The following is a 27891-nucleotide window of genomic DNA, read 5'->3' as shown; positions in this document are numbered from 1 at the left end:
TTGACTCAGTGTGATGTCAATTACAATAAAACATGTGGACAAGAGAGTTTAATATATCAATATAGACATGGAACGGATTGAAGAATTATACAATGTAAATGAAAATAAACAACAAAACTAATTACACGACGTTAACATAGAATGATCGAAGGTGGTTTGAGTATGCGGCGATAAGTGACATTGCCTCGAACAAGCAAGCCCAAAACAATTTTCATGTAACAAACATTGCCCTGTACAAGCATGTCCAAAACACTTTGCGTCGTGGTTTTGGAGAACGACAAGGGAATTTAACGTCTCGATAGGCAGGATTTTGGCAATGGCATATCCATAGTGAGCAGTAATGTAAAGAGTAAATGACTTTTGGAGTCTCTGTTTGTGTTCTCATTTACAAGTCGAGTCGATGGTTGATCTGGTATATCGACCTACGCCAAAGGACCGGAAACCCCGATTTTCTTTTCTGTTTCTGACCCCCAAATAGACGAATTCCGCTGAAGATCTTAAACAGACGACTTGCATAGTTTCTTTGAGCAGAAAAGTTAACCGAACCAATGCACCCTGTCACTTGTTCATGCGTGTTCCTTTTCTTGCTAGAGTATCTACTTTCCACATCAGCTAGCTTTGTTCTTCCTTCTGCTTTACTGCTTGACATTGTATCTGTTTTCTTTGATATTGTCTGCCACTGGACGCTCTTCTTCAAGGAAACCAACTCCTGTTCGAGATTCTGGATTCGGAAACTTGTCGACTCGTACTCCTTTCTCGAGGATTCATGTGCCTGCATCACATGGTCCTTCTGTAGCAAGAAGCTTAACGTTCTTCGGCTTGGATCAGCTCCATCTGTATAAGGACTGTCTCGTAGATTCTGGCTGTTCGAGTTCAGAAATCTAGAGCTTGAAAGGCTCCCTGAGAATTCTCCATAAGGGGCAAATCTAAATGAACTCGAACACTCTTTGAACGCCTGTTGAGTATTCAATTGCTGAACAAAAAGCGCTTGAACTATCAGACGGAGCGGCATCAACTCGTTTTGAACAGCCTCGATGCACGCCTCTTGTGATAGCTTCTGGCAGTTGAGGTACTTACAGACTGCCCATTTTTCCTCTTGGGACATTTGTGACTGTGCCTGCAAAACAAAATAGACGAGCTAATGGATCTAAACCACATTTCAAAAAGCATTTCATGAAGAAGAAAACAGATAAGATGAACCTGCAGGAATGTGTTTACTGCCCAATAAAGGTGGTTGTGATTCTCTCGCCACGATGCAGGAACTTTTTCGATAAGTTCCACAAATCGTTTATGTCCGAGTTTCGGGTCGGGAGCTATGAAGGTTAGATACTCATCCCACAACTCCGCCACGAGTGAGTTGCTTCCTGAATGGTTAGGATTCATCTTCATGTTAGAAGATACAAACGACTCTAGTATCTTCTCCATTGTAGCTAACTCGACGCTGGAAGAAACCGAGTCCGACCCGGTTTTCGGTAGGAGGAAGTCTTCGACTTGGGCAAAGTGTAATACTGATGCAATCTGGTCTTGTAGTTTCTGCAGGTTGTTACTTTTGAGACCAATTTCAAGTGATTTTGAAAGTAATGCAAAGTAAAAGCCTACAGGAACCACTCTACTGGTCCTCTGTCCCAAAGGGAGAAGATCAAGAAGACCTTGCAAGATAAACATAACCTTCTCATTTGCTTCATCATCTACAACTTTCTCATCAGTACTCTCCCAGAACTGGCGCGTTTTTTGCGAAAGAATCCATTTGTTAGCGTAGAAAACAATGATCGGGCTCACGTATTTTTCTTTCATACCTTGTCTTCTCAAGGATCCCACAACTCTTTTGAAGAATTCAAATGGTAGAGCAATGAGGTCCTTGATCCAAAGATCTTGGCACAAGATTTCTTTCACTATTTCACAGCTCCAAACCTGACTAGCCAATGCATCCATTGTAATGACTGGTTGGTCTCGCCTTTTCTCAGGGTCTAGAATCTCCATGCAAGCCATGAAGGCAAGAGATTCGATGCAGCGGCTTACAATTAACAGCTCCTCGGACCAGGGAAGCAATTGTTGGCACTTTTGGAGTACGATTAGTGTATCGTCCCAGCTTTGGAAGACCACTTGGTTTAAATAGATATCGAATCGCTCGCAAAGGTTACCCGAATAGTAATCATCTGTCATTTCAAGAAACTCTGCAGCACATCGGAGGGCTGCTACATTAAAAGGATCAACAAGAGTAGAGGAGCCATAGATGAACAGTGCAAGTAATTCAAAGGTTTCTGGTCCCCCGGGAAAGTCCGATGGGAGCTCATACTCGGTCGATTCATTTAACCTTTTCTGGAAGTATCCACTCTTGGACAGGAGAGGATGCTGCAAAAAGAAAAACAACAGTCTTGCTTAAAATGTATCCTCTCACTTCTTCCTTCTTTGCTTTCTGTAATTGAATATGAAGAAAAAGAGTACACTATCCATGGATATATTTCCCAAAAATCCTCCAGATTCATCCTTACCTTGTGCAAGTTGAATGTTCTATCACCAACTCGAATCCGTATAGAAACAGGCAAACCAGTTTCTTGGCTCCTGAGACATCATCCACTTATCAGAAATCAAAGCAAAATCAAAGAAGAAGCAATATAATCTCAAAAAAAGTGAACCCAACCATGAAATGATCTTGATCTTGAGCAAAACCCCGATATTCGGTGAAGTGAAAGGACTAGAGGCCACTGAGCTGACTTTGGGGCTGATAACTGCCATCAACATAGTTCCTAATAGACCTTCAAACCAGAATTTATGAAAGTTTCCGAGAGCCGAGCGAGTTAGGAATTCTTTGAACTGAAGCAAATTCCAATGGCGAGTAACGTTACGCCTTCTTATGGCCATAAATGGTAAGCACCCATTTCAGGAATCGAAGAAAGAAGTACATCTAAAGAACCTAGAATCCATAAACCAGTGCAAAATGAGGAAAACGGAAGAGAGAAAAGAGGGGAAATGTACAAGTTTGTCCACATACATTCGTGCAGTTTTTATTCCTTCCAAGTCAAAAGTCAAATGCACACGAGTGTAATCTCCATACCCATATTTTAAGGCTTCAAAAACGTTCTCGGTTGCTGAAAAGTTGAATTCTTGAACTTCAAAAACGCCTCGGCCATTAGAATAAGCATGGCTTTCTCCCTCTTTCCCTGTTATGTGAACCACAATTTGGGCTCTCCTCGTCGCTTTCCTTTTGTATCCATTCATATATTATAATTTTTGCAATCGAGTAGGTGAATCAGATCTGACGGAGAACCAAAACCTGCAAAAAATAATCAGAAGAAATCAGCAACGAGTTAAAATAATAATGAGAAAGAGGTGAATTGAGGAAGAAGTTACATGGTAAACGCCAGCACACCCATGACGGCACGGCTTCTGAAAGCTCGGGAGAATGCTTTGGAAAGAGGGCGGCGCTTGCTTTCTCGCAGCATTTTCTCAATCCCCAAAACTTACTTTTGTGAAGTTCACTGCAGAGTGAGATACTGTACAACTTCTTCAATAATCAAATGCTCTCCTTCACATTCTACGCCACCTTATAACTTCAGAGGGAAGATTCTTTCTGTCATCCATTAAGCACAGAAATATGTAATACAAGTTGAGTCTACAGCCAAAAACTATTCTAATAATCCTTGAATCAGTGACTGATAGTATGTCGGCTTGACTAGCGACAACCGTACTTCGTGTTCATTCACCGGTGCTCAGCAGAAAATTCCCTGCATTCAACTACAATATTCAAACATACATTTCATGAACGATGAAATCGACATTTCAGTGCAGTGTAAAAGGTTAACAATATCAGTTAATTTAATCATCAGCTGGAAGTTGAAACAAAAGTATGTGCAGACATGGATCAGAGCAGCCACATTATAAGATTTCAGGCTATCAAATGGTCGGTTCATTTGTTGTCTAGAATCCAACAAATTTAGCAACCTCTTTACATCGACATCGAGAAAGTTATAAAATATAAGTGATTTAAGGAAAGGGTTTGAAGATAGAATTATTAGAATACATGAACCAATTCATATTGAATGGAGACATTACATCACCAAGCAGGATTAGAACCTTCTTTAACAGAAGGTGACCTAGATCCAAAGCTCCCATCTCTTGCAAATCTAGACAAACTCCTCCCGCTTTTAGGGGTTGCTGAACTCGGGCTTCGACCTCTGTAACTGGCACGAAGGGTTTCATCAAATGAAGATGTCGACTTGGCTATTGCATTCCTTACAAACTTCTGGGCAGCTGGAGAGAGGGTCCTTCGAACACTTGGGCTCGCACTTCCCCCTCTAACGGGTGATGGCAACGGTGGCTTCTGAAACATCTTTGATTTCTCCCTTAGCTTTCGTGCAGCCTCCCTTGAAAGTGAATGAGCCTTCTCATCTCTTGCAGGTGGACAAGGAATATTATAACGTGGCCCATCAACTGTACCACCAATGTCAATAGGCGTCTCCTCAGGATCAAGTCTCAGGGGTGTTCCTTCAATCTCACCCCACGTGATAAATGGAGATTCATCAACACCAGGTGCAGGGGACGGCGTTCGGACAAAACCGTAGCCGTTCTCAGCCTTTTTCCCTGATTCTACATAAAATGGATTTGGGGTCTTCCTTAAATCCTCCAAATCATACTTCTTCAATCTATCGCCGTCTCTATTCGACACAGGATATGGAGTAGATCCAGCCACTGGGGTATAAAGCACTTCAACTGTACCATCACCTTTTGGCCTTGAGTCCATCAATTTACCATGGAACCGAGTGCTAGATCGGTTAATTTCTTTGGTAAGGCCCTTCAATCTAACAGCCATTTCTTCCTCTGTCAGTGGAGCCTCACCTCTGTCGGATGGATGATACATCAACAAATTTTTTGCAGTATACTTCCATCCTTCCAAGGTACTTGGCGGCTGATCGGAAGTCCCATAACCATCAGTTATTCTATCTCTTTTTACATCCTCAATTGACTTCATAACTTCCTTTTCACCCTCCGTCAAATATGCGTATCTCTCCTTCCTCTTCCTATTATCTTTGTCAAGAATTTTGGAAAAGCTAAAATTATCCTCGCTCGTATATTGCCTAAAAAACTCATCAAGCGACAACGATTCATCCACCACCTTACCATCACAACCACCCTCCTCCGTTTCACCGGCAATTCCACTTTTACCAAAGAGGGGGGTTTTCGGGGTTTTACCCTCAAATCCATCAAAAGAGGTAAAACTTCTCATAAAAGTGGAACCAGGTGTCTGGGACTTACCATCAGGATTCAAACGTTTAACCTTCTGGCCACGACGCTCCATGATCTTCAACTGCGCATCTCGAATTAGAATCGGGTCTTCACTTTTAATCGCTTCAAGCCAATCGAGACGATCTCTGAGCTTCGAGATGTCGGGAAAGTAATCCCGCTCTATAATATTCTCTATCGCTTCTACATAGGCATCCTCATCAAGAACCTTGGGATGTTTCCCAGAGCTCCGAGGCGTAATCGAAGACGAACTCGGCAGATTTTGGATCGCATTCTCGGAAACCGTCGACGGCGAGGGGGATGAGATATGTCGGGGAGAGTGACCCGGAGAAAGAAGCATGGTTGAACAGCTAATTCAACGAATTCCGATCAAAAAACTTGAATCAATCGAGAGAAAATTCGACGTTCTTCCAATTCCGATGAAGATTGGGACAAATTATGGGCTCTCTAGACTCTAGGGTTTATAATACTTCGATTTGATTAACGAAGCAAAATTTGAGACTGTCACCGACTCATCTCCCGATCGTTTGCAACACGTGCGAATGTCAACAGTGTCACGTGCCTTAGTATTTTTATTGCAGAAAGGCCCTGGAATTGTTTAGAATTTTCAAGTTGGTCCCTAGATTATTCATAATTGGCAAAATGGTAAAATTTGGGTCGAGTTTATAAATTAGTTTGGGACTAAGAGTGGAATGAACTTAGATAAATAGAAAACTACGGGATTAGATTAAATTAATAAAAATATCTTTAAATATTGTATTTTATCTTAAAAATTAGATGAACTTTTTTTAAAAGGTTTCGAAAATGCCTTTAAATTTTATAATTTTAAAAATACTTTTAAACTTCTTTAAAAAAAAAAAAAAATCATTATCATCGTACGGTTTTAACAAGTAACATTAAAAAGTTTGTAAATAAACTATGAGGTGTTGACACAATTTTTATTCATATATTAATGGTAATAATTTTTTTGAGTGTGATATCTCACCTTGGTTGGGGAGGAGAACGACATACCTTTTATAATAGTGTGGAAACCTTTCTTTAGGAGATGCATTTTAAAGCCTTGAAGGTAGCCCGAAAGGAAAAGTCGAAAGAGGATAATATCTGTTAGTGGTGGACTTGGACCGTTACAAATGATATTATAGAGCCAAACACCGAACGATGTGTTAGTGAGGAGGCTGTTCTCTGAAACGCTGGGCCCTGAAAGGGGTGGATTATGACACCCTTATATCTAAACGGGATAGACACGAGGCGGTGTGCCAGTAAGGACGTTAGGCCCCGAAGAGGGTGGATTTGGTAGGGGTCCCACATCGATCGGAGAAAGGAAAAGTGCTAATGAGGATGCTAGACTCTAAAGGGGGTAGATTGTGCCACCCTTTATAAAGATGTGGAAACTTTTCCCTAGCAGACACCTTTTAAAGCCTCGAGGGAAACCTGAAAGGGAAAGCCCAAAGAGGACGTTTGGGCCCTGAACGGGGTGGATTGTGACACAGGGTGTGGAAACCTTTCCATAGCAGACGTGTTTTAAAGCCTTGAGGGAAAACCCGAAAGAGAAAGTCTAAAGAGGACAATATATGATAGTAGTGGACCTGTGCGATCTGCTATGCCAGACTCTTTTTCTTCAAGATTCAAGTCTCAACACTGTCGATCCGTCGAATTATCAGAGCAATGGACAGAGTCACGTCGACCTTTTATCTAACAAATGCATCCCTTCTAGAAGTCGGGGCCCATTTGTCACCACATTTCACTCTTCCCCTCCCAAGAGAGTGCGAGAGAGGCAACGATAAGGGCAATGCAGGAGCAAACATCATTTATTCCTGCTTCATTTGGCAATACGTAGGCAACATGTTCTCTCGAGGTGAACAACCCATTCTCACACGCTCTCCCCCACTCAATTTTGGCTATCTTTCCTGCAGTAATGTCGTCATCCCATAAGGACTTGCGTTGTGCTCAATCTGGCACCTTGTCAACGCATGTCTCAATGTCACAACCTCAAATCTTCGGCCCAATTGAGCACAAACGGCCCATACCTCGAGGCTCAAGCATGATTAGACATTCAAAAAACGACGATAAGATATACCATTAAACCATTGTTTCATTGGACACAAATTTTTTTTACCCGTTAAATAAATATCATAACAAATTTAAACTTAATTCAATTGTTTAAGACAAGCCTGTTTTAAACTTGTGAGACTGACGATGATACATAACGAGTTAAAGTGGACAATATTTATTAGCGGTGGGCTTGAGCGGTTAAAATTGATATTAGAGACAGACACGGGATAGTGTGCTAGCGAAGACGTTGGCCCCCAAAGGGGTGAATTGTAAGATCCCATATCGATGGGAGAGACAATGAAACATTTATTATAAGGGTGTGAAAACCTCTCTGTAACAAACATGTTTTTAAATTGTGAGACTGACAACAATACATAAAATTGATATTAGAGCCGGACACGAAGCAGTGTGCTTGAGCTGTTAAAATTGATATTAGAGCCAGACACGAGGCAGTGTGCTAGTAAAGACATTGGCCCCCCAAGGGGGTGAATTGTAAGATCCCATATCGATGGGAGAGACAACGAAACATTTCTTATAAAAGTGTGAAAACCGCTCCCAAACAAACATGTTTTAAAATTGTGAGACTGACAACGATTCATAACGAGTTAAAACAAACAATATTTATTAGCGGTGGTCTTGAGCTGAAGCTGTTAAAATTTATATTAGAGCCAGACACGGAACAGTGTGCTAGCGAAGACGTTGGCCCCCAAGGGGTGAATTGTAAGATCCCATATCGATAGGAAAGACAACGAAACGTTTCTCATAATAGTGTGAAAACCTCTCCGTAACAAACATGTTTTAAAATTGTGAGACTGACAATAATACATAACGAGTCAAAGCGGACAATATTTATTAGCGGTGGGTTTGAGCTGTTAAAATTGATATTAGAGCCAGACACGGGGCAGTGTGCTAGCGAAGACGTTGGCCTCCAAGGGGGTGAACTGTAAGATCTCATATCGATGGGAGAGACAACGAAACATTTCTTATAAGGGTGTGAAAACCTCTCCCTAACAAACACGTTTTAAAATTGTGAGGTTCACATTCAACGATAGGTCGGTTTTGTGAACCGATGATTAGTAGGTAAAAGTGGTGTTGAAATTAAAATAAATAAATAAATAAGAAAAGAAAAGAAAAGTAAATTGGAATGATAATAGGTTCGTAAATTAGTAATATATAAATGATAGCATCAAGGAATTTTGGAAGCGGAAGCTTGTGCGTTACCAAACAACGGCCATAGAATATGCTCTTAGCTGTTACCAACTTTGCCGGGAACTTCATCGGACGCCTCTCAGCCGGAGCTCCAATCACTGCTTCTCAACTGTAACCATTTCAATTTTACTTCTCTCTCTTCTTCTTCTTCTTCTTCTTCTTCCTCCTCACTGCACCTTCTTCTCCATCGGAGGTTGAATTTGACTTCCATTTATTCTCTTCTTCACTGACTTAGCTCGTCTTCTGCAGCTCTCAATCGCCTGCTCGAATTCCGAGGCTGGATTCTTAATTGACGGTTGTGACTATTTTCTGGCGGAATTCTGTCCTTCCAAGTCAAATTACTACACCTGTGTGCTTTTCTAGGGCTTGAAACTTCGAGGCTTCGTCTGAGTTGGAGGTTGAGTTTTTCTTTTCCCTTTCTCGTGTCTAACTCACTATTTTTATTGTAATTTTAGGAAAAGAGTTTGTGATTATAGCACTAGACGAGTATTTTTTTTAACCTATATTCGTATGTGATTCTGAAATTGAAGTCGGAATTTTGTAATTTGGATCTTAATTGTTCTGATCGTTACTGGAACCTGGAGATCTAATAACTCAGCTCGAGCTGAGCCTACTTGGACTGCATGTTTTGAATGAAATTAGTTGCTAATTATTTTTCTGCTCTTTCTAAGCTATAAGTAGGAGTGAGAGTTTTACTTCGAGCACTATAGTTTTCTTTGTTCGCCTCGTGGATTTCATCGAATGGTGTGCAAGTGGATATCTGTGCGCTGAATTCAATTTCTGTGTATATTCTTTTTCCTTTAAAAAAATTTGGTCATTAATTGAGAATTCAGATGAACTCGTAAATTGAATAATATATCTTGTCGCGTTTCCCTAAACTTTTAAATGCTCGATGTTTTGGTTTAAATACGGTATATTTTCATTGTCAATCCTTCTTCTTCTATTAGAAAAAGTAGTATTCTAAATCGACGCTGCCACTGTAGTTTCCATTTTTTGGTTCTTGGGGTAAATGGAAATTTCCACTTTTCACGAGTATGAACACCTTTTCGTATTCGAAATGAGACATTGCTTGACGTTATAATTCATGAACTTGGGGATGCTGACTATGATTCAAATCTTTAATCCTTCTTTATAAACTACTCTGAAGTAAAATAGAATTGCTTGTTTTTAAGGCAGCATCCTCAAATTATTTTATTTTCCATGCACATAACCATTCTTGAATAATGATAAATTGTTTGTTAATATCTGGCGGATTTTCGGTTATACTGAGGCAAGCAAGTCCAATCTGACTTCAAAGTAAAAATCTTTTCTGTTACATCTCTTATCAGGTTTCAGTATCCAGCTGGATGTTGAGTGGCATTCAGTTCCTGGATCAATCGAAGTGTGAAGAATAAGAGTTGTTTAGAGCTCTGTGGCTTATGATCTAAGCTCACTGTGCATATGGTTTCTTCAGGGGACCAAATAGAGACTAAAGTTGATTCTGATAGATTGGAGCATGAACAAAGTTCATTTAGCCAATCGCAAGCGTCTCAGGAGGATCCTGGTGGAACTAATGCATCAAACTGTGATCACAAAAGCACTGCGGCTTCCACGGAGACACTTGAAGAGGCTGTTAAGCAGCCTGACGTTACAATCCCACTAGTGGATCGAGGAGATATCTCTAATGTAGTGTCTGAGAAAGTGACCCAGAACCCAATTCATGCGGATCAGGACTCGCATCCTGACTTGAAAGTAAGTATCACCTCTACAATACGAGAGAAAGTGTCAGAGGATGGATATAACTGGCGAAAATATGGTCAGAAACTAGTAAAAGGAAATGTCTTTGTTAGAAGCTATTACAGATGCACGCATCCAACTTGCATGGTGAAAAAACAACTGGAGCGCACTCATGATGGGAAAATTACAGATATTATTTACTTTGGCCCACACGATCACCCTAGACCTCAACCTCACATTCCTGTTGCTGTTGGAGTTGTTAACATGGTTGAAGAAAAACTAGATGATCATGCTTCCAGAAGTTCACAAGGTAAGAAAGAAACTAAATAGTTTCAAATCTTGGTTTGGTTATACTCGGAAGTTCTTTGATTTATTCCATTGTCTCTGTACTTGAAGATAAGCCCTCCACTGCACTTGGCCAGACACCTCGTAAAACTGAGCCGGGTGATGCGCTTCAACTGTCATTAGACATGGCCAATGATAAGGAAAAAGATGAAGCTTCGAAAAGGTCTAGGATCAATGATGAGGTGGACAGTGATGATACACGAGACTTGAAACGAGAGTATGCTAAAGCACGGACTGTTTTTTTTTTTTTTAATCAGTATAATTGTGGACTAACACATGATTATTCTCAACAGGAAGAAAATATGTAATATTGACGTGACAGTAGCAGACAAGTCAACGGTTGAATCTCGTGTTGTTGTTCAAACTCCCAGTGAGGTTGACATTGTTAACGATGGATACCGCTGGCGGAAGTACGGACAGAAACTAGTGAAAGGCAATCCAAATCCTAGGTATTGATTAATCAATTGCAAAATCTTGTCTAAGATTGAATATAGTTAACAAATTGAAGGGTTGTATGAATATTGCTGAGCGATAATTTTTTTAATTCTCCTGAGTAGATCACTTCCCTTTTTCATTTCCCATCATGCTCTTGTTTATTATTGGTGAAGAAATATAGATTAATGCTTTAGTCATGTAAATTAAAGCCAACACTTATATGGATCCAATCACTGTAAGGAGAAAGAAAGAGCATTCATGTCTTGGTTTTTAGGTCCATGAAGTTACATGTTTTTAGGCGTGGATTACTGTAATAGTTTAAGCCCACCGCTAGCGGATACTGTCCTCTTCGAGTTTTCTCTCAAGATTTTTAAAACGTGTCTGCTAGGGAGAGGTTTCCACACCCTTATAAAAAATGTTTCGCTCTCCTCCCAACTGATATGGGATCTCACGATTACTGAATAATTATTATAGATCAAAACTTGGTTGATAATTCTATTTGTGCTATTATTTTGTGCAGGAGTTACTACAGATGCTCAAGTCCTGGATGTCCAGTTAAGAAACATGTAGAGAGGGCATCTCATGATCCAAAAGTGGTTCTTACCACGTATGAGGGTCATCATGACCATGATATGCCTCCTGCAAGGACTGTGACGTTGAACTCAGCTGGGTCCACAGCAGCCCACAGTGATGAGATGAAAACAAAAACGGTCGGTAGTTCTATTGGCCAGGATACGGTGGTTCATGCTAATAAGGATCCTCCAAGCAATTCAAGTAAGTTCTGAAGGAGGTATAGAAGAAAAAAATCAAACGCTTGTGAGTTTATTGTCTCAAATACATTCACTCCCTTTTTCAGGTTCTGAAGACAAATTAATTGAAACGAATGGCAAGTCGAATGCCACAGAAGCAAGTGATAGAATTGTCCTCGACATGGTGGTATACCAGGCAAGGAGTTTCGAGTGCTCGAAATAAGCAGCTGTAAGTAGCAGTCGAAAGCTAAGATAGCATATTTTATCCTGGTTCGAATTTGTATCAGATTAATCAAGACACCTAATAACAGCCTCAAATCAAGGTATAGCACTACAGTTGGATTAACTAGTTTGTATAAATTAACTAAACTGGTAAAATAAAATCAAACGTGTAGATTTTCAAAGAACTTAATAAAAAGATAGCTGCTAAAAGTTAGCTCATTATTATCATGATCCTTAGGGCCATGGATTTCCTCTCTGGTCTGTTGTTATTTTCAACCCGATTGATGTAACTTATGTGCTGGTTCTTGATATTCTATAGGTTCCCAGTACTGCTGTTTGATCACAAATGTTATAAATTATCAACCAAGAATTTTCACGTTCATGTCTATGTACAGCAGTTTTCTCCTCTTCATTGCACTGATTTTGGGAACTTTGGCAATATAAATTGTTCTTGAAAGTTTCATGATCTGCATGCTCAAGCTGCTTGAAGCAGAAAATAACTGTGCATATCAACCGTGGCGCAAAGAATTTGAAACAAATATTCTGCTGTACAAGTAAATCTCTCGTCCTAAATACGATATTATTCATCTTCTTCTTTTGGCCATGAATGTCGAGAACCATATCGAGGGTCGAAACAAAGCGTACACTCTCTAAAAAATTTACTCAGGCTGTTCACTTTCATTTAGTTGCCTGGTATCTTGAATGGAACCTATTTGCTTGTGGGGGCAGGAGTAGAAACGTCTGAGAGAGTGCTTGGCAAAAGAATCGTGTGGCGTGGTGAAAGGTATCCCGGGTTGGGGTCAGTACAGAGTTGTACCTCTCTTCACCCTTTGAGTTAGGCTATTACACTGAAGCACCAAAGAATTAAGATCCAAGAATTGGTTGGACGATTGATCATCCGGACACAATTTTCACTGGAGCAGCTTAGCAATAAAAAAGGGTTGGTTAATGGAAACAGCTTTTCATTCCACAATTTGCCATTCATGGACCTCGTGAAACCAGTAAAGCTGATTCGGGTTCGAAATCCAGCCAACCTTTTAATATACCCCGTGATTACTGATGTTGCCTTGTTTGTTCCCGTGTTTATATCGAAATGACCAGCTGCATCGTTATATGGTAGAATGGGCACTAAAATGGAACGCTGATTCGACTTCGGTATCCAGTCTTGCAGCTGAGATGTCGGGCGTGTGTATTCACTTTGGTTCATTTTGCAAATGGCATGACTGAAAGAGAAGCAACTTGAGCATACTGCTACCCCTTGGAGTACTTACCTGGGCAACATACTGCGATCGATGCAGAGCGTTTAGATAAGTGTTTCACGTACACGACATCATGTAAAACTAACTACAACATGACAGGCAGGAAAGTGGTTAGTGTTCATTGATCATAAATCGTACCTTGATCCCTCGATGGCGTATAGCCTCCATTCAGATCGATGCCGTCGTCACTGAAAAAAGTATTGAATTTCATTATTTTTGCAAGAACATTGAAACTAAAACCAGCTTGCCCATGATTGCATTGAAACAACAATTGCCAGAACAGTATCAAATACTTACACAACAGGAAAGATCATTGCGTACTCGGGATGATTCTACGAGATGTCGGGGTTGCTAAACTCGAAATAGGAGGCTACGACTAGTCATTGTATTCATATTCTAGTCCCGCCATCAGACTCGAAGAATCTAGCTACAGCTGAATATAATTTTTCTTCTTCGAAAGGCTTTGCGACATAACCATCCATCCCGCAGGCCATGCATGCTTCACTTGTAGCTTGAATCACATCAGCTGTCATGGCCAACACTGGTGTATGCCAAACAGCCACATTCCCAAACATATCACTTGATGCTTTCCCAGAAGCAATGTCCTTGTTAACCTTCTTTTCGATATTTCGTATCTCTCGTGTTGCTGTAAACCTGCTCGTCACGGGATAATTGCATTTTTTCATTGAGAGAAAGGAAACACTAAGACAAGGGCATACAAAAAACAAGCTCGAATAAAAGGATTCTCGCCCCGATAGAGAAGGAATTCAATCCAAAAGAATAAGGCTAAACTCGTGAAAACGGGCTAGGGACCGACGCACACAAGGAAGTGTTAAATCTAGCCACCCGAAAATAATCGAGTCTAAGGCAAAGCAAAAGTCGTTCATATACCTCTTTTTTGACCTACTTGACGAAAGGGAACAAACTGAGTTTCGTTTCCAGGCCAAACTCAAAAAAATTCCATACGAGTCATTCTGTCAGTTACTTTTCGTACGGGAGGGAACCACTCAAATTGACTTCTATGCTATGGACCTACGCCCACAAAGAAGCGTTAAATCTCACCACCCCAAAAGGGCTAGGGACCGACCCCACAAGGAAGCGTTATATCTAACCACCCGAAACTACTTCGTACGATCTATCTAAAAATTCTATAGCCCATCTAGCTAAACATTAGGATATAATTGAAGCCAATCACATTCTGCTATCTCTAAAGCCATAACAAGATTAGTCCATGTCGAAGTGAACATAGGAAAGTTACTTACCCGTCCATCTCAGGCATCTGAAGATCCATGAAGCAGGCATGGAACTTGTGTGGTGGTTTCAACAAGGAAATAGCAGCTCTACCACTTTCCACACAGGTAACCTTGGCTCCGTATTTCTTTAGAGCGCCTTCTGCGACTCGTCTATTAACGGCATTGTCATCGACCACCAGTATTTGCTTCTCCCTCAGTAAGTTCCCGAGAATCGACGGCTTCTTTCGATTTACCTTCCCGAAAGCTTCCTGGAAGCATCCAATCAAGACACCCAACCTAAGAGGTTTCGTCATTACATTATTAATATAACCGGTCGACTTAAGAGCTCTCGTCTCTTGAAGATCAGAGGTAGCCAACAGAAAGATCTTAGGACTTCGTGTTGATTCTTCTTTGCCATTTACCCCATGTTCTTTAAATACATGAGCGATCGTCGGACCGGTTTGGTTATCCCATACATCTTTGTCGATAAGCACCATGGCCAATGACTTGGATGGACTGAGGAAAAGAACATAAAGAATCGATCAACCGATCGGTAAGGATCCATAGTATATTATGGTTAAGGGTCAAACTAAAACTCGAGAAATAATGTTAAGAGGTTGAGGATTGTACCTTTTGATGCAATTGTTCTTTACGTATTCGTGCGCTGAAACCAGACTCGAAACTATATCTACTGAGATCCCTAACCTCTTGAGATGATATTTTGTTACCTCAGCTCTAATGCTTCTATTATCTATTACCAACGCTTGCAGTCCTCGGAAATCCAATACGGTTGGATCGTTCTGCTGCCACTTTGTATCGAGAGACCTTGGATCGCCTTTTCTCAAACATCCAGTAAACGAAAATGTGCTGCCAACACTAGGATGGCTCACAAAACCTATCTCTCCACCCATTAGTTCCACCAGACATTTGCTGATGCTCAGCCCTATTCCAGTCCCACCATACTTACGCGAAGTCGAACTATCAGCTTGCATAAAAGGCGTAAATATTCGACTTTGTGCTTGTAAAGGAATTCCATGGCCTGTATCCTCGACCGATACAAGCAATTTAATTAAGTCGTCTTCCTTCATCGCATCCGTTCTACTAAATATCTCGAAATGCTCCCAACTCTTGCACCTTTCAACAACTGGAAACCCGCTTAATGTATTATGACTTTTTTTCGACGTCTCTTTTACTAAATCTAAGCCTTGTCTTAGCACACTGTCCATCGCATCAAGCGGAGTATTCAGTTCGTCTGCTAGGTGCACGGTAACGAATATATGTCCTTTGTCGTTGGTGAACTGCTCGTAAATGATAGAAAATTACAACCACAATTTTGGTAACATGAATTCAAAGAGTAACCACAATTTTAGGGGACAAAGGAAATGGTGTTAGTATAAATAACCTTAATTGAGTTTCCCACAAGATTGGTGATTATCTGCCGAAAGCGTCCCGGGTCGCCAATGAGGACTTCCGGGACTAGATTAGAGACATAAACAGCTAACTGCTCTCAAACAAAAAAAAAAAAACAGTCAAAATTTTACTGCAGAAATAGTGAAAATCATGTTCTTAACTTGATTTTTACCTCTATCCCCTTTTCATGGCATTTTCCAGAGAACATCGACAGCACATTATCCAGTAAAGCTCGTGGATCGAACGGTACATCTTCGAGTTCAAGCCTGCCTGATTCTATTTTAGCTTGATCAAGAACCTCATTTATTAGTGATATCAATTCTTTCCCACTATCATATGCAGTTTGGGCATAGTCCTGTTGGTTTGGGTCAAGATCAGTGTCCATCAGCATTTTCAGCATCCCTGAAAATGAATGTTTTGTTTGCAAAAATCCTATTACTTGAGGTTCATGGTTTGGTTAAATGAAAAATATCCACTGAATGAACTTCATAGTTACCTAAAACACCATTCATTGGCGTCCTGATCTCATGAGAAACAGTAGCAAGAAACTACAAAAGGAGAAGAGTCGATTATCGAGAAAAAATATAGTAAATGCAAACGAAGAAAAGAAATGGTAAGCTCTTAATGATCTATTGGAGCCGTAATAGCTCAAGTCCACCACTAGTAGATATTGTCCGCTTTGTCCCGTTACGTATCGCCGTCAGACTTATGGTTTTGAAACGCGTCTACTGTGGAGAGAGTCTAGCCCTACTCCGACTAGTGCCTTGCACCGTTTGGTGACTGACTCAGATACCATTTGTAACGACTCAGATACCATTTGTAACAACTCAAGCCCACCACTAGTAGATTTTGTCCTCTTCGGACTTTCCCTTCTAGGCTTCCCCTCAAGGTTTTAAAATGCGTCTACTATGGAGAGAGTATAGCCTTACTCCGTGTAATGTCCCACATTGGTTGAGGAGGAGAACAAATCACCCTTTATAAGGGTGTGGAAACCTTCCCCTAGTAGACGCGTTTTAAAGCCTTGAGGGGAAGCCCGAAAGGGAAAGCCCAAAGAGGACAATATCTGCTAGCAGTGGGCCTGAGTCGTTACAAATGATATCAGAGACAGACACCGGACGATGTGTCAGCCTTCTCGCTGTTCCCCAAAGGGGGGAGACACGAGGCAGTGTGCCAGTAAGGACGCTGGGCCCCAAAGGGGGGTGGATTGTAATGTCCCACATTGGTTAGGGAGGAGAACAAATCACCCTTTTTAAGGGTGTGTGGAAACCTTCCCCTAGTAGACGCGTTTTAAAGCCTTGAGGGGAAGCCCGAAAGGGAAATCCCAATGAGGACATTGTCCTTTTTGGACTTTCCCTCCTGGGCTTCCTCTCAAGGCTTTAAAACGCGTCTACTAGGGGAAGGTTTCCACACCCTTAAAAAGGGTGATTTGTTCTCCTCTCCAACCAATGTGGGATTTCACATGAGCTTTGTATAATAATAGACATGAGCGTAATAATACCACACAAAACTAAACTCACCTGAGACTTTGCCACATCTGCAGCTTCAGCACGAGTTTTGAGTTTCATCATCTCACGAACGTCATTCTCCACTTTTGCGATTCGACTTATCGCCGCATAAAATATATGTCCAACGAGTAAAGTAATAACAAGAACTCCCACTGATGCATTTATAGCCATCCATGGTAATTGAGGCATCTGCTTAAATCTGTAAGCATGTTAACAAATGGCTCGAATCGACCAAATAACTTAACGTTAGCTCATAAATGCATGAACAATTAACCATGAAATCCTACCTGCAATGCATCTCATGCTTCCTTTGAGGGTCTCCAAAATCTAGGTTGCTAATGTGCAATAGACCAGTATCAACCACATCAGAACCATACATCTTGATGGGACCAGATGCATTAGTTGTATCATAAACATCAACAACAATTGACTGTTTGCTGGAAAGTTGGTGCAGAAGCTTGTCCACCAGTGATGGAACATCATAGGATGCTCCGAGATACCTTTTGATCAAATCAGTCATGGTAAAAGAGTTCAGTTTGTAGATATATACACACAAAAATTCAATAAATTCCTAAAATGAAAAGGGGATTTTTCTTTAAGTACCCAACAGTAGCTTCAGTACGTTGCTCTGGTGTTGCATCAGGAGGAAGGTCAGTGTTATAGACAGCAAAAGTGAGTACAACACCTAGGTGATTGGACTTAAGAAGCTTGAAAGGCGATGTCAGTACTCCCTTCCCCGAAGCCCTTGCTCGTAAGATGTTTTCGCGGTCTTCCTATTAATTGAACATAATATATATTAGTGCAACTGAGCTTCTAAAAGACATGTTTCATTGATCTTCTAAAAGACATGTTTCATTGATCTCCATCTTGTACTCTCTTTTAGAGGCTGCTTAACATACAGGAACACCGAATGTACCGTAATAGGCAATAAAGCATACCTTTCCCGACATCATGTCGATGGAAACTATATGTGATACAGTTTCTTGTGAAAATATCACAGGGGCATATTCATCCTGAAAGGGAGCAGGATCCAAATTCTCAGGAATACAATCCTGAACAAGAGTCTGGTCCTCTGTTCCCATCTTCTTAATTGTCCACCCGTGTTCCTCTTCAAATTGTTTTCTTTCTGAATGGTTAACTTTCAAAGCATATGCCACGCCGCTGGTTAGTGGTCGCTCAAAAGACGTTCTTTCTGCATATTCACTGAATGTTTTCTGTGGGAAAGAGACTACAATTAAGACGATATCCATACGAAAAAAGTCATGGACAGATGAAAGAAATAACTAGTAGGTTTGTTGAGGATTGTTGGGAGGAAGTTCCACACTGGCTAATTAAGGGGATGATCGTGGATTTATAAGTAAGGAATACATCTCCATTGGTATGAAGCCTTTTGGGGAAACCAGAAGCAAAGCCATGAGAGTTTATGCTCAAAGTGGACTACATACCATTGATGGAGGTTGTGGTGTCTAACATGGTATCAGAGTCATGCCCTTAACTTAGCTATGCTAATCGAATCCTCAAGTGTCGAACAAAGAAGTTGGTAGCCTCGAAGATGTAGTCAAAAGTGACTCAAGTGTCGAACGAAAGGTGTACTTTGTTCAAGAGCTCCAGAGAAAGGAGTCGAGTCTTGATTAAGGGGAGGTTGATCGAGGGCTAGGCCTCAGAGGAGGCTCTATGGTGTACTTTGTTCGAGGGGAGGATTGTTGAGGATTGTTGGGAGGGAGTCCCACGTTGGCTAATTAAGGGGATGATCATGGGTTTATAAGTAAGGAATACATCTCCATTGGTATGATACCTTTTGGAGAAACCAAAAGCAAACCCATGAGAGCTTAAGCTCAAAGTGAACAATATTATACCATTGTGGAGGTCGTGGTTTCTAACAAGGTTCACTAACTAAGATGTTTAATCCCAATTTGATAGATTTGGACACATTACCGTGAAATCCGTCCCTCCAAAACGACAAGTCATAGAGCTTTTTGCAAATAATTATTAGATTAAAAAAAACTATTGTCCGAGACCAAAGATTTGTATCTCGACATTTTCCCGCTCAAGTGATGTTTCTGTCCAGCTTAAGGAGGTAGTATTGGACTACTATTTTGGAAAGGTTAAAAGCAGCAAATTAATGAGGCATCAAGATAAGGCTATAAATGAGCCAAAAACAGCACAAATTACAAAAGCGAGAGGTACTCACCTGATCAATGGCAGAAGGATGCTTGCCATGGTGAAAAGTGGAGACCAGAATAGCCAAGGCATGAACATGGTTCATGCTAACGTTGAATTGGTCCTGTAACATTCGAGCTCGCTCATCACACATGTTCGCAAGTGTTTCTTCTCTCCTCAGGATGATTTTGTTGTTTAAATACCAAAAGAGCCAAAAGGATCCAATAACTCCAAGTAAAACAAATATTATAAGAAGCTTCTTTCTCCATTTTCCAGCCCCTTTAGGAGGACTTGGAGATAGATCTAACTGCTTCTTCTGTAGCAACACTTGCTGCAGTTGAATCATTGGCTGCTTCTCGACCGTGGGATGCTTTATTGGCTTATGCTTATGGTTCCTTAGTTTCAAATGAAAACTAGACATCTTCAGACATGATATCACTACAGCAAGGATCCATAAACACGCCATTACTAATCCGTTCAAACTTCGCGACTGCTCGTTTCCAATTTCCTTAGAATGCAAGATCTTCTAATGAAAGCCAGAAAAAAATGAATCAATAAAATAATTCATTATTCAATGTTATTTCAGCATTTTAAAGTTCTTAAGCTCACAGATAGAGAATTCGAGAAGAACATTTGAATGGAAAAGATTTCTAGACGGACTACCTAAATCCCATGGGCATAGGCCAAGTTATAATGCAAGGGATAAATTACTATTGCCTGAAACATGATAAAAATTGAGTACATTTATTCACTTTAAAGTTTGCTTGGGTTTCATTGACTTGTTGTCCATCCACAAGTGCATGAACCAGACTCCATTTCTTAAAGGAATAAATGTCGAGGATTATTGAGAGGAGTTGTCCCACATTGGCTAATTAAGAGAAAGATCGTAAGAAACACTATCTCCATTGGACTGAGGCCTTTTGGGGAAACCAAAAGAAAAACCATGAGAGCTTATGCTCAAGTGGACAATATCATACCATCGTGGAGGTTCGTGGTTTCTAACATGGTATCATAACCATATCCTTAACTTAGTCATGCCAATTGAATTCTCAAATGTCGAACTAAGAAGTTGTGAGACTCGAAGGTGTAGTCAAAGGTGACTCAAGTGTCGAACAAAGGGTGTACTTTGTCCTTTGTTCGAGGGCTCCAAAGAAGGAGTCGAACCTCGATTAAGGGGAGACTACTCGAGAGCTCCAGAGAGGAGGCCTCAAGGGGGAGGCTCTGTGGTATACTTTGTTCGAGGGAAGGATTGTTGAGAATTATTGAGAGAAGTAGTCCCACATTGACTAATTGAGAGGAAGATCATGAGTAAAGCCTTTTGAGGAAACCAAAAGCAATGCCATGAGAGTTTATGCTCAAAGTGGACAATATCATACCATTGTAGAGGTTCGTGGTTTCTAACATGGTATCAGAGTCATATCCTTAACTTAGTCATGTCAATAGAATCCTCGAGTGTCGAATAAAGAAGTTGTGAGCCTCGAAGGTGTAGTCAAAGGTGACTCAAGTGCGAACAAAGGGTGTACTTTGTTCGAGGGCTCCAAAGAAGGAGTCAAGACTCGATTAAAGTGAGGTTGTTCGAGAGCTCCAGAGAAGGAGGCCTCAAGGGAGAGGCTCTATGGGTGTACTTTGTTCGAGGGAAGAATTGTTGAGGATCATTGAGAGAAGTAGTCCCACATTGACTAATGAAGAGAAAGATCATGAGTTTATAAGTAAGGAACACTATCTCTCCATTGGACTGATGCCTTTTGAGGAAACTAAAAGCAAAGCTACGAGAGCTTATGCTCAAAGTGGACAATATCATACCATCGTGGAGGTTCGTGGTTTCTAACAATAAACACCCTTAGATTTCCGAAAAAAATGTTTTTTGAAACACGTACCCAATTTCCCAACACTCAACAGAAAGGAAAAAAGACAATTATGTTGTAATGCATCAACATGAAAAGCAAGTATTCAGCAACAAAAGTCTAACCTCTCCATGAATCTGATGACAAGGAGACACAAAAGCAAAAGAAGATTGTGAAGTAAGTGAGCGTGTCTTGTCCACTAACTGCAATAGATCATTATTGAAGGAATCCATCTCACCCCTAATTGGGCACTGGCCTTCAGGTTGTAAATTTTCAGAAAGCCATCCACGCTGCTTTTGCAAGTTTAGCTCCTCTTCTAGCATCTTCAAAGCGCAAGCAATGCATTCTTTCAGGCCAATACCAGGCCCTGGGTCTTCAGCACACTGAAGAGATGCTGCCTGCAATACACATTTGATGAGAATGAGAATATTATTTGGTATGAACATGAATTCAAGCAATTAAAGCATTCGCCAAGATTTTAAAACGCGTCCGCTAGGGAGAGGTTTCCATACCCTTGTAAGGAATGCTTCGTTCCCTTCTCCAACTAATGTAGGATTTAACAATCCACCCCCCTTAGGGGCCAGTGTTCTCGTTGACACACCGCCTAATGTCTGGCTCTAATACTATTTGTAATAACCCAAGGCCACCACTGGCAAATATTGTCCTTTTTTAGCTTTCCCTTTCAAGCCTCCCCTCAAGGTTTTAAAACATGCCCGCTAGGGAGAGGTTTCCACACCCTTATAAAGAATGCTTCGTTCCCCTCTCCAACCGATGTGGGATCTCACAATCCACCCCCCTTTGGGGCCCAACGTCCTCATTGACACACCCTCCGGTGTCTAGCTCTGATATCATTTGTAATAGTCCAAGGCCACCACTAACAGATATTGTCCTCTTTGAGCTTTCCCTTTCGAGCCTCCCCTCAAGGTTTTAAAACGCGTCCGCTAGGGAGAGATTTACATACCCTTATAAGAAATGATTCGTTCTCCTCTCTAACCACCAATGTGGGATCTCACACGTTTACAAAAGAAAAGTCCTTCAAGTTCTTTGAACCCAAGTCACTGTGTTTTGTGGGTGGCAATAAGTTAACATACACACTTATTTTTTCATTGAGAAGCCAATAAATGTTGGGACTCTCATTTGCAGACTTTTGGATCTCTGCAGCCATTTTTTGAATTCACAATGCGTCTTGCAATTAACACTAATTGAACCAGCTTTCTACAAGCTTTGACTAAGAGCACAAGACTTTGCATATAACTTGAGCCTCCATTGCAATGGCATCAATGATATTATCTTGAGTGCTCTTGAATAGAAAACTAAATGGACACCATATTCAACACTTCTTTCTTTCTCAACAAGCAAGTTATCGCCGTACCCACATGTTCAAGATTGTTCGGAGAGAAATCCCACATCGGCTAATTAAGAGGTTGATCATGAGTTTATAAGTAAGAAATACATCTTCATTGGTACGAGACCTTTTGGGGAAACCAAAAGCAAAGTCACGAGAGCTTATGCTCAGACAATATCATACCATTGTGGAGGTTCGTGATTCCTAACCCCACATTCACGAGCAAACAGGTTACTATCTTATAACTCTTATCTTGAGGAAAGTTGAAAGCTCATGATTGAAAACATCCAGGAAGTAAAACAAGAGCAATACAGATCAATAACGAGAGAGCTCAAGAAAGAGTACCTGATCTGAATGAAAGAAGAACGAAGCCAAAGCATGAAACTGACTCTCACTAACATTGTAATGCTTCAGCAAGTTCCAAGCCTTCTCTTTACACGTATCAGGAATCTCCACTTCTCGAACAGAATTCCCATCACAAAGACTCAAAATATACCAAAGACCCACAATCAAAATGACGCCAAATGGCAAGAGATAAAGAAGATTACTCCACCGTTGGCCATGGAAATGCTCCCTAGCCCTCTTCGCCTTCAACCCAGCAGGTAATATGACATTGGAACAAGATAACTTAGAATTTTGAGACATACTTTTCTCTAAAACCCCTACTTACAAATCCTTCCAGCAGAAAAGTGCATCGAAATACAAGAAATTACAGCAAACCCACAAGTTATAACACAACCCAGATCACAAAATCGTGAAGATCAGAGCTCTGAGAGAACCCCACAAGCAAAAAAGAGGCAAACCCAGAAGAGAAATCACACAAAACTCAACTGGGTTCGAAGGGTTTTGAAGTTTTATGGCTCGAAAAACGAGTTGTGTTCTTCCTCCTTAAGAAGAAACAGGCATTTGAGCCAATCAAAACCAGGCCTCACACCAAGAAGTAGAAACAATCATTCTACACAGCCAGGTGAAGGAATACCAAGTTTCTATATTCAAAACCAGTGAGAGCATTATTAGTGAGAGAAAATAAAATTTGGGTTTGGCCTTTTCTCTATGAAGCTCTTGACGGGTCTAGAATACCGAAAGAGCATCGCCCAAGTTCTGTTTACAGAGGGAGATGAAAATTTTTTGGACTGTTCATCAGTTTAATTTGACCCTTTTTTTTCTTTTCTTTTCCATTATTTTTCTCTAACAATGCTTAAATTAAACAACAATTTGTTCAATAATTCTTCAATCAGCCAGCAAAGCTAGTCTGTTATTGATGGCTGCTGCTTCTTCTACCTCTTCTTTTTTAATGGAACCTTCTTGATGCCGCAGCTCAAAAAATTATTAAAGGAAATTTATTTAATTTTTTAGAAGTTTTTTAAACATAATTTCATGTTTTAAAATATTTCTAACATGATTCTAGTTTCTATTATTTGTTCTCTTTCGTGTTAAAAACGAATTGTGATGTTCCAGATTAGTTGTTGGAGAGGAGAACAAATAGGCGTGTGTTAACCTTCCCCTAGCAGATGCGTTTTAAAGCTTTGAGGGGGAGCTCGAGAGGGAAAGCCCAAGGAGGACAATATCTGCAAGCGGTGGATTTGGGTTGTTACAAATGGTATTATAGTCCGTCATCGGACGATGTGGCAGCCTTCTTGCTGTTCCCTGAAGGGTTAGACATGTGGCAGCGTGCCAGTAAGGACACTGGCCCCAAAGGAGGGTGGATTTGGGGGTGGTCTCACATCGATTGGATAAATAAACGAGTGCCAGCGAGGACGCTGAGCCCCGAAGAGGGGGTGTGGATTGTGATGTCCCACATTGGTTGGGGAGGAGAACAAATCACCTTTTATAAGGGGTGTGGAAACCTTTCACTAGCAGACGCGTTTTAAAGCGTTGAGGGTAAAGAAATAAATAATCTAGATTTAGTTATAAATACTCGTCCACAGAACGTTGTGTAGTAGTATTGTACGGAGTGTTTTGTAATCTATTTTCAATTAATATTAATAAAAAATGCAAGTATTTCCCACAAAAGAGCAGTGTTCAACACACGTCCGACCACTTTTTTTTTTTTCTTCGAAATACTGAACCACTTGAGCATAACTTAACTTGTGTAAAATTACATGTTGTCGGTCGAAAAATAAGAAGCTCGAATCTCTTGTCCCACTTGTATATTTTTTTGGATCTATTTTAATTTTTTCGAGTTAAATTTTGTATTTTTGTTCTTTTTTATTCGGATTGGATTGTGTTCTTGGAGAATCTCGAGTAACTAAATAGTTCATCATTTTATATGTAATTATCCAAGTTGTTCCAAAGAATCTAACGAACACGTGTCGTATTGAATTCATAAAATTAAAGTCAAAATTTTGAAATGGTAATGAAAATTATTATGGTTATACAAAAATCGTACAATTTTAATACACAAAATGAAAATTATATAATTAAACTTAAAAGTCAAACAGTTTGACTCTTTTACATTATCATTAATTGGCTTAATTTAAACTCATTAAAATGTCAAACATAATAAAATATTTAATATCATTCAAATAATTGATTATTATTGACAATTAATAGAGTTTTGACCAATTAACCATGTGTTATAAATATATATATATATATATATATAATTTCATTTAGATAGATTTTTTAAAAATATATTTTGAGATAATTTTATTAAAATTTCAAAATTTTGACGTTAAAATTATGGGTCTTTCATTAGCATGTATCTCATGAAGTAACTTGTTAGTATAAGTAGCAACTTTCATTTTCTTCAACCTTTTTTTAGACATCTAATTCTCAAAATTGGTCTTGTTCGAATGTGGTCTCGGTTTATTCATGTACCTCTCTTTTACTCGGGTGTCACATGTAGAATGTTTTGTCTTCACTCACGTGTTTTTCTAAATATTAGATGTAGTCTCGTTTCAATCATATATGCCTCATTTACACACGTCACAGTTAATTTTTATTCGACCCAACAAAAAAAATTGATAATTTTCATTCAAGAAAAGACCCCGGGTAAAAATGTTTACCAATTTTTTAGGCATAAGACTAGTGGAGAGTAAATAATTTGAGCAAAATTTAACTTTGAATTAGATATTTACTGTAATAGCTCAAGCCCACAAGCCACAACTAATAAATATTATCCGTTTTAGCTCGTTATGTATGACCGTCAACTTCACGGTTTTGAAACATATATGTTAGGGAGAGGTTTCCACACCCTTATAAGGAATGTTTTGTTCCCCTCTCCAACCGATGTGGGATCTCACAATTCACCTCCGTTGGGTGCCCAGTGTCACAGTCATGTTTGTCCGAGGCATATTACCCATGGCCGCATGCCTGTGACACGTCGAAACCTTTGCCTTGTACTATTTTATTGCTTTCTTTTACCGCTTTTATGTTGTATTATTTCTTTCTTGTTTTCTTTAGGAGTATGACGTTTTGGCGATATCATCGTTGCTTAGATTCCCATATAACACTCATCTCAATTTCTCTCTCTTGCTTTCAAAACTCTCTTTCCAAAACCTCTCTTCCCCACTTTCTAAAATCGAGGCCCAAGGTTTGTATTCGCGTTGCTCGACCGCAGGCAACGTAACTCGAAGTAGGCTTGACCCACTCAGTGCTGAGAGTGGGTGCTGCACAATCGCCAAATCCACTGCCTAGAAACCGCGATTGTGACATCCAGCATGCTCATTTGCACACCACCCCGTATCTGAATCGGATACCATTTGTAATAATTCAAGCCTACATCTAACAAATATTGTCTGATTCAACTCAATACATAACGGGTCAAAGTAGACAATATTTATTACGGGTCAAAGTAGTGGAGAATTAAAGCAAAATTTGATGGTTAATAAATATAAAATTTACCCACCAATGAACAATTCCTTTCCTTTAAGCAATCTTGAAAATCCATACAAAAAAGTGAGTGAGTTTGCTTTGGAATATCCTCTTTATCATATGTACCATGCTTATGGCTTTAAAAGGGATCATCATATGCAATTTGCTACCCACTTTACTTAATATATATACACACACACACATTCAAATGCATTCCGGAACATAATTGCTTTCGGGTCTCCCTCGATCATTCTTTTTTGTCACTAACGATATCTCCTCTCCAATCATACTGATTATATATACGAGGTAGAACGAATAACGAACATCGAATGTGAATGGTCATTCCAGTAAAAACAGTTGCTTAACAATGCTACATCCTCTCCGCTTAAACCCTAAACCCGATTTGATATTGAGTAGCAAATTTTGATCTCGAAGCACTAGGTTAAATAGTAACGTGACCCGAATAGTAAATTTGACTAAAAAAGCTATTTACTCGAGATGGTTATTTCTCCGTGGCCGACCTTTCCTTCTTATCCTTTCTTTTTTTGTTACGATAGAGAAGTATCATATCTTATATTATTCCTAGCATTTTAAGAAAAATTCTTGTTTTAGATAAATAGAATCACCGAAAGTCTTAAAATGTTTCATAAAGATAAAAATGAATCAAATATGAATAAGATAGATGCATAGTATACCTAAAATGTCGATTTTGGTATATTCATTGATTATATAGTCCACTCTAGCTTTACCGGTACTCATTTTATAAGCTAAAAATTACTGTATAAACGATTTACAAATCGAGAGATTAAATTAATTGACAAGGTATATGTGAGATCCCACGTAGGAAAACGGAATATTCTTTATAAGGGTGTGAAAACCTCTCTCCAGTAGACTTGTTTTAAAATCGTGAGGCGGACGATGATAGGGTTTAGGGTTACGTAACGGGTTAAAACAGACAATATCTATTAGCAGTGGGTTTGAGCTGTTTACAAATGGTATCAGAGTCAGGCACCGCGCGGTGTGCGAACTGCTACAAATAGTATCCGAGCCAAAGAAGGTGGATTGTGTTCTTATAACGACGTAGAAACCTTTCTGTGAGGCTGACGACGATATGTAACAGACTAAAAGGGACAGTGTTCGTAATTAATAATTTTCGAGCTATAAGGTAATTATTGACCTCATTTTCCAAAAATATAAAATGATTTTAAAAAAATGGGTACGAGAAATGAAATGAGTCCCACCACTCAATAAAATTCTTCTTCCAATGAAGATTTCTTTGGACCAATAATAATGGCACCACAATTTATTTATTTATTTATTTTTATTTCAAAGCAAAAAAAAAAAAAAAAAA

The 27891-nt window shown here is 39.9% G+C and overlaps 4 protein-coding genes across 11 annotated transcripts; 1 reads left to right on the top strand and 3 right to left on the bottom strand.

Annotated features, from left to right (window-relative positions):
• Positions 1 to 24: 24 nt before the first annotated feature.
• Positions 25 to 3763, bottom strand: LOC111435226 (BTB/POZ domain-containing protein At5g48130-like). Of its 6 annotated transcripts, XM_023072629.1 has the most exons (6): positions 3352 to 3763; positions 2993 to 3274; positions 2642 to 2914; positions 2493 to 2562; positions 1201 to 2352; positions 25 to 1117 (listed from the first exon to the last, which is right to left on the bottom strand). In XM_023072629.1, the coding sequence occupies exons 3-6, from the start codon at positions 2860 to 2862 to the stop codon at positions 386 to 388; spliced, it is 2175 nt and encodes a 724-aa protein (XP_022928397.1). In that variant the 5' UTR covers positions 2863 to 2914; positions 2993 to 3274; positions 3352 to 3763; the 3' UTR covers positions 25 to 385. The 6 variants fall into 6 exon arrangements, with proteins under 6 accessions (XP_022928397.1, XP_022928398.1, XP_022928400.1 ...); XM_023072630.1 differs by lacking the exon at positions 3352 to 3763 and having other exon boundaries at positions 3056 to 3330; XM_023072632.1 differs by lacking the exon at positions 3352 to 3763 and having other exon boundaries at positions 26 to 1117; positions 2642 to 2814; positions 2993 to 3329.
• Positions 3764 to 3850: 87 nt separating this feature from the next.
• Positions 3851 to 5727, bottom strand: LOC111435227 (protein DGCR14). The gene has a single exon (XM_023072635.1). It carries the CDS (start codon positions 5579 to 5581, stop codon positions 4055 to 4057), a length of 1527 nt encoding a protein of 508 aa, XP_022928403.1. The 5' UTR covers positions 5582 to 5727; the 3' UTR covers positions 3851 to 4054.
• A 2757-nt stretch (positions 5728 to 8484) lies between these two features.
• On the top strand, positions 8485 to 12351 carry LOC111435147 (WRKY transcription factor 1-like). The gene is made up of 7 exons (XM_023072493.1): positions 8485 to 8613; positions 8752 to 8899; positions 9831 to 10528; positions 10615 to 10780; positions 10857 to 11012; positions 11519 to 11772; positions 11855 to 12351. The coding sequence occupies exons 3-7, from the start codon at positions 9943 to 9945 to the stop codon at positions 11968 to 11970; spliced, it is 1278 nt and encodes a 425-aa protein (XP_022928261.1). The 5' UTR covers positions 8485 to 8613; positions 8752 to 8899; positions 9831 to 9942; the 3' UTR covers positions 11971 to 12351.
• A 105-nt stretch (positions 12352 to 12456) lies between these two features.
• On the bottom strand, positions 12457 to 23865 carry LOC111435146 (histidine kinase 2). Of its 3 annotated transcripts, none has more exons than XM_023072492.1 (15): positions 23070 to 23865; positions 21505 to 21777; positions 19567 to 20058; positions 18314 to 18589; positions 17979 to 18148; positions 17663 to 17875; positions 17388 to 17574; positions 16367 to 16418; positions 16043 to 16272; positions 15863 to 15961; positions 15091 to 15758; positions 14491 to 14976; positions 13526 to 13882; positions 13367 to 13416; positions 12457 to 13252 (listed from the first exon to the last, which is right to left on the bottom strand). In XM_023072492.1, exons 1-13 carry the CDS (start codon positions 23367 to 23369, stop codon positions 13618 to 13620), a joined length of 3711 nt encoding a protein of 1236 aa, XP_022928260.1. In that variant the 5' UTR covers positions 23370 to 23865; the 3' UTR covers positions 12457 to 13252; positions 13367 to 13416; positions 13526 to 13617. The 3 variants fall into 3 exon arrangements, with proteins under 3 accessions (XP_022928260.1, XP_022928258.1, XP_022928257.1); XM_023072490.1 differs by having other exon boundaries at positions 12457 to 13313; positions 19567 to 20061; positions 23070 to 23864; XM_023072489.1 differs by having other exon boundaries at positions 19567 to 20061; positions 23070 to 23864.
• Between the last annotated feature and the right edge of the window lie 4026 nt (positions 23866 to 27891).

Source organism: Cucurbita moschata, unplaced genomic scaffold (assembly GCF_002738365.1).
Source record: "Cucurbita moschata cultivar Rifu unplaced genomic scaffold, Cmos_1.0 Cmo_Scf00048, whole genome shotgun sequence".
Classification (NCBI taxonomy): Eukaryota; Viridiplantae; Streptophyta; class Magnoliopsida; order Cucurbitales; family Cucurbitaceae; genus Cucurbita; species Cucurbita moschata.
Note: the sequence above shows the minus strand (reverse complement) of the source record. Positions and strands in the feature narration are given on the sequence as shown.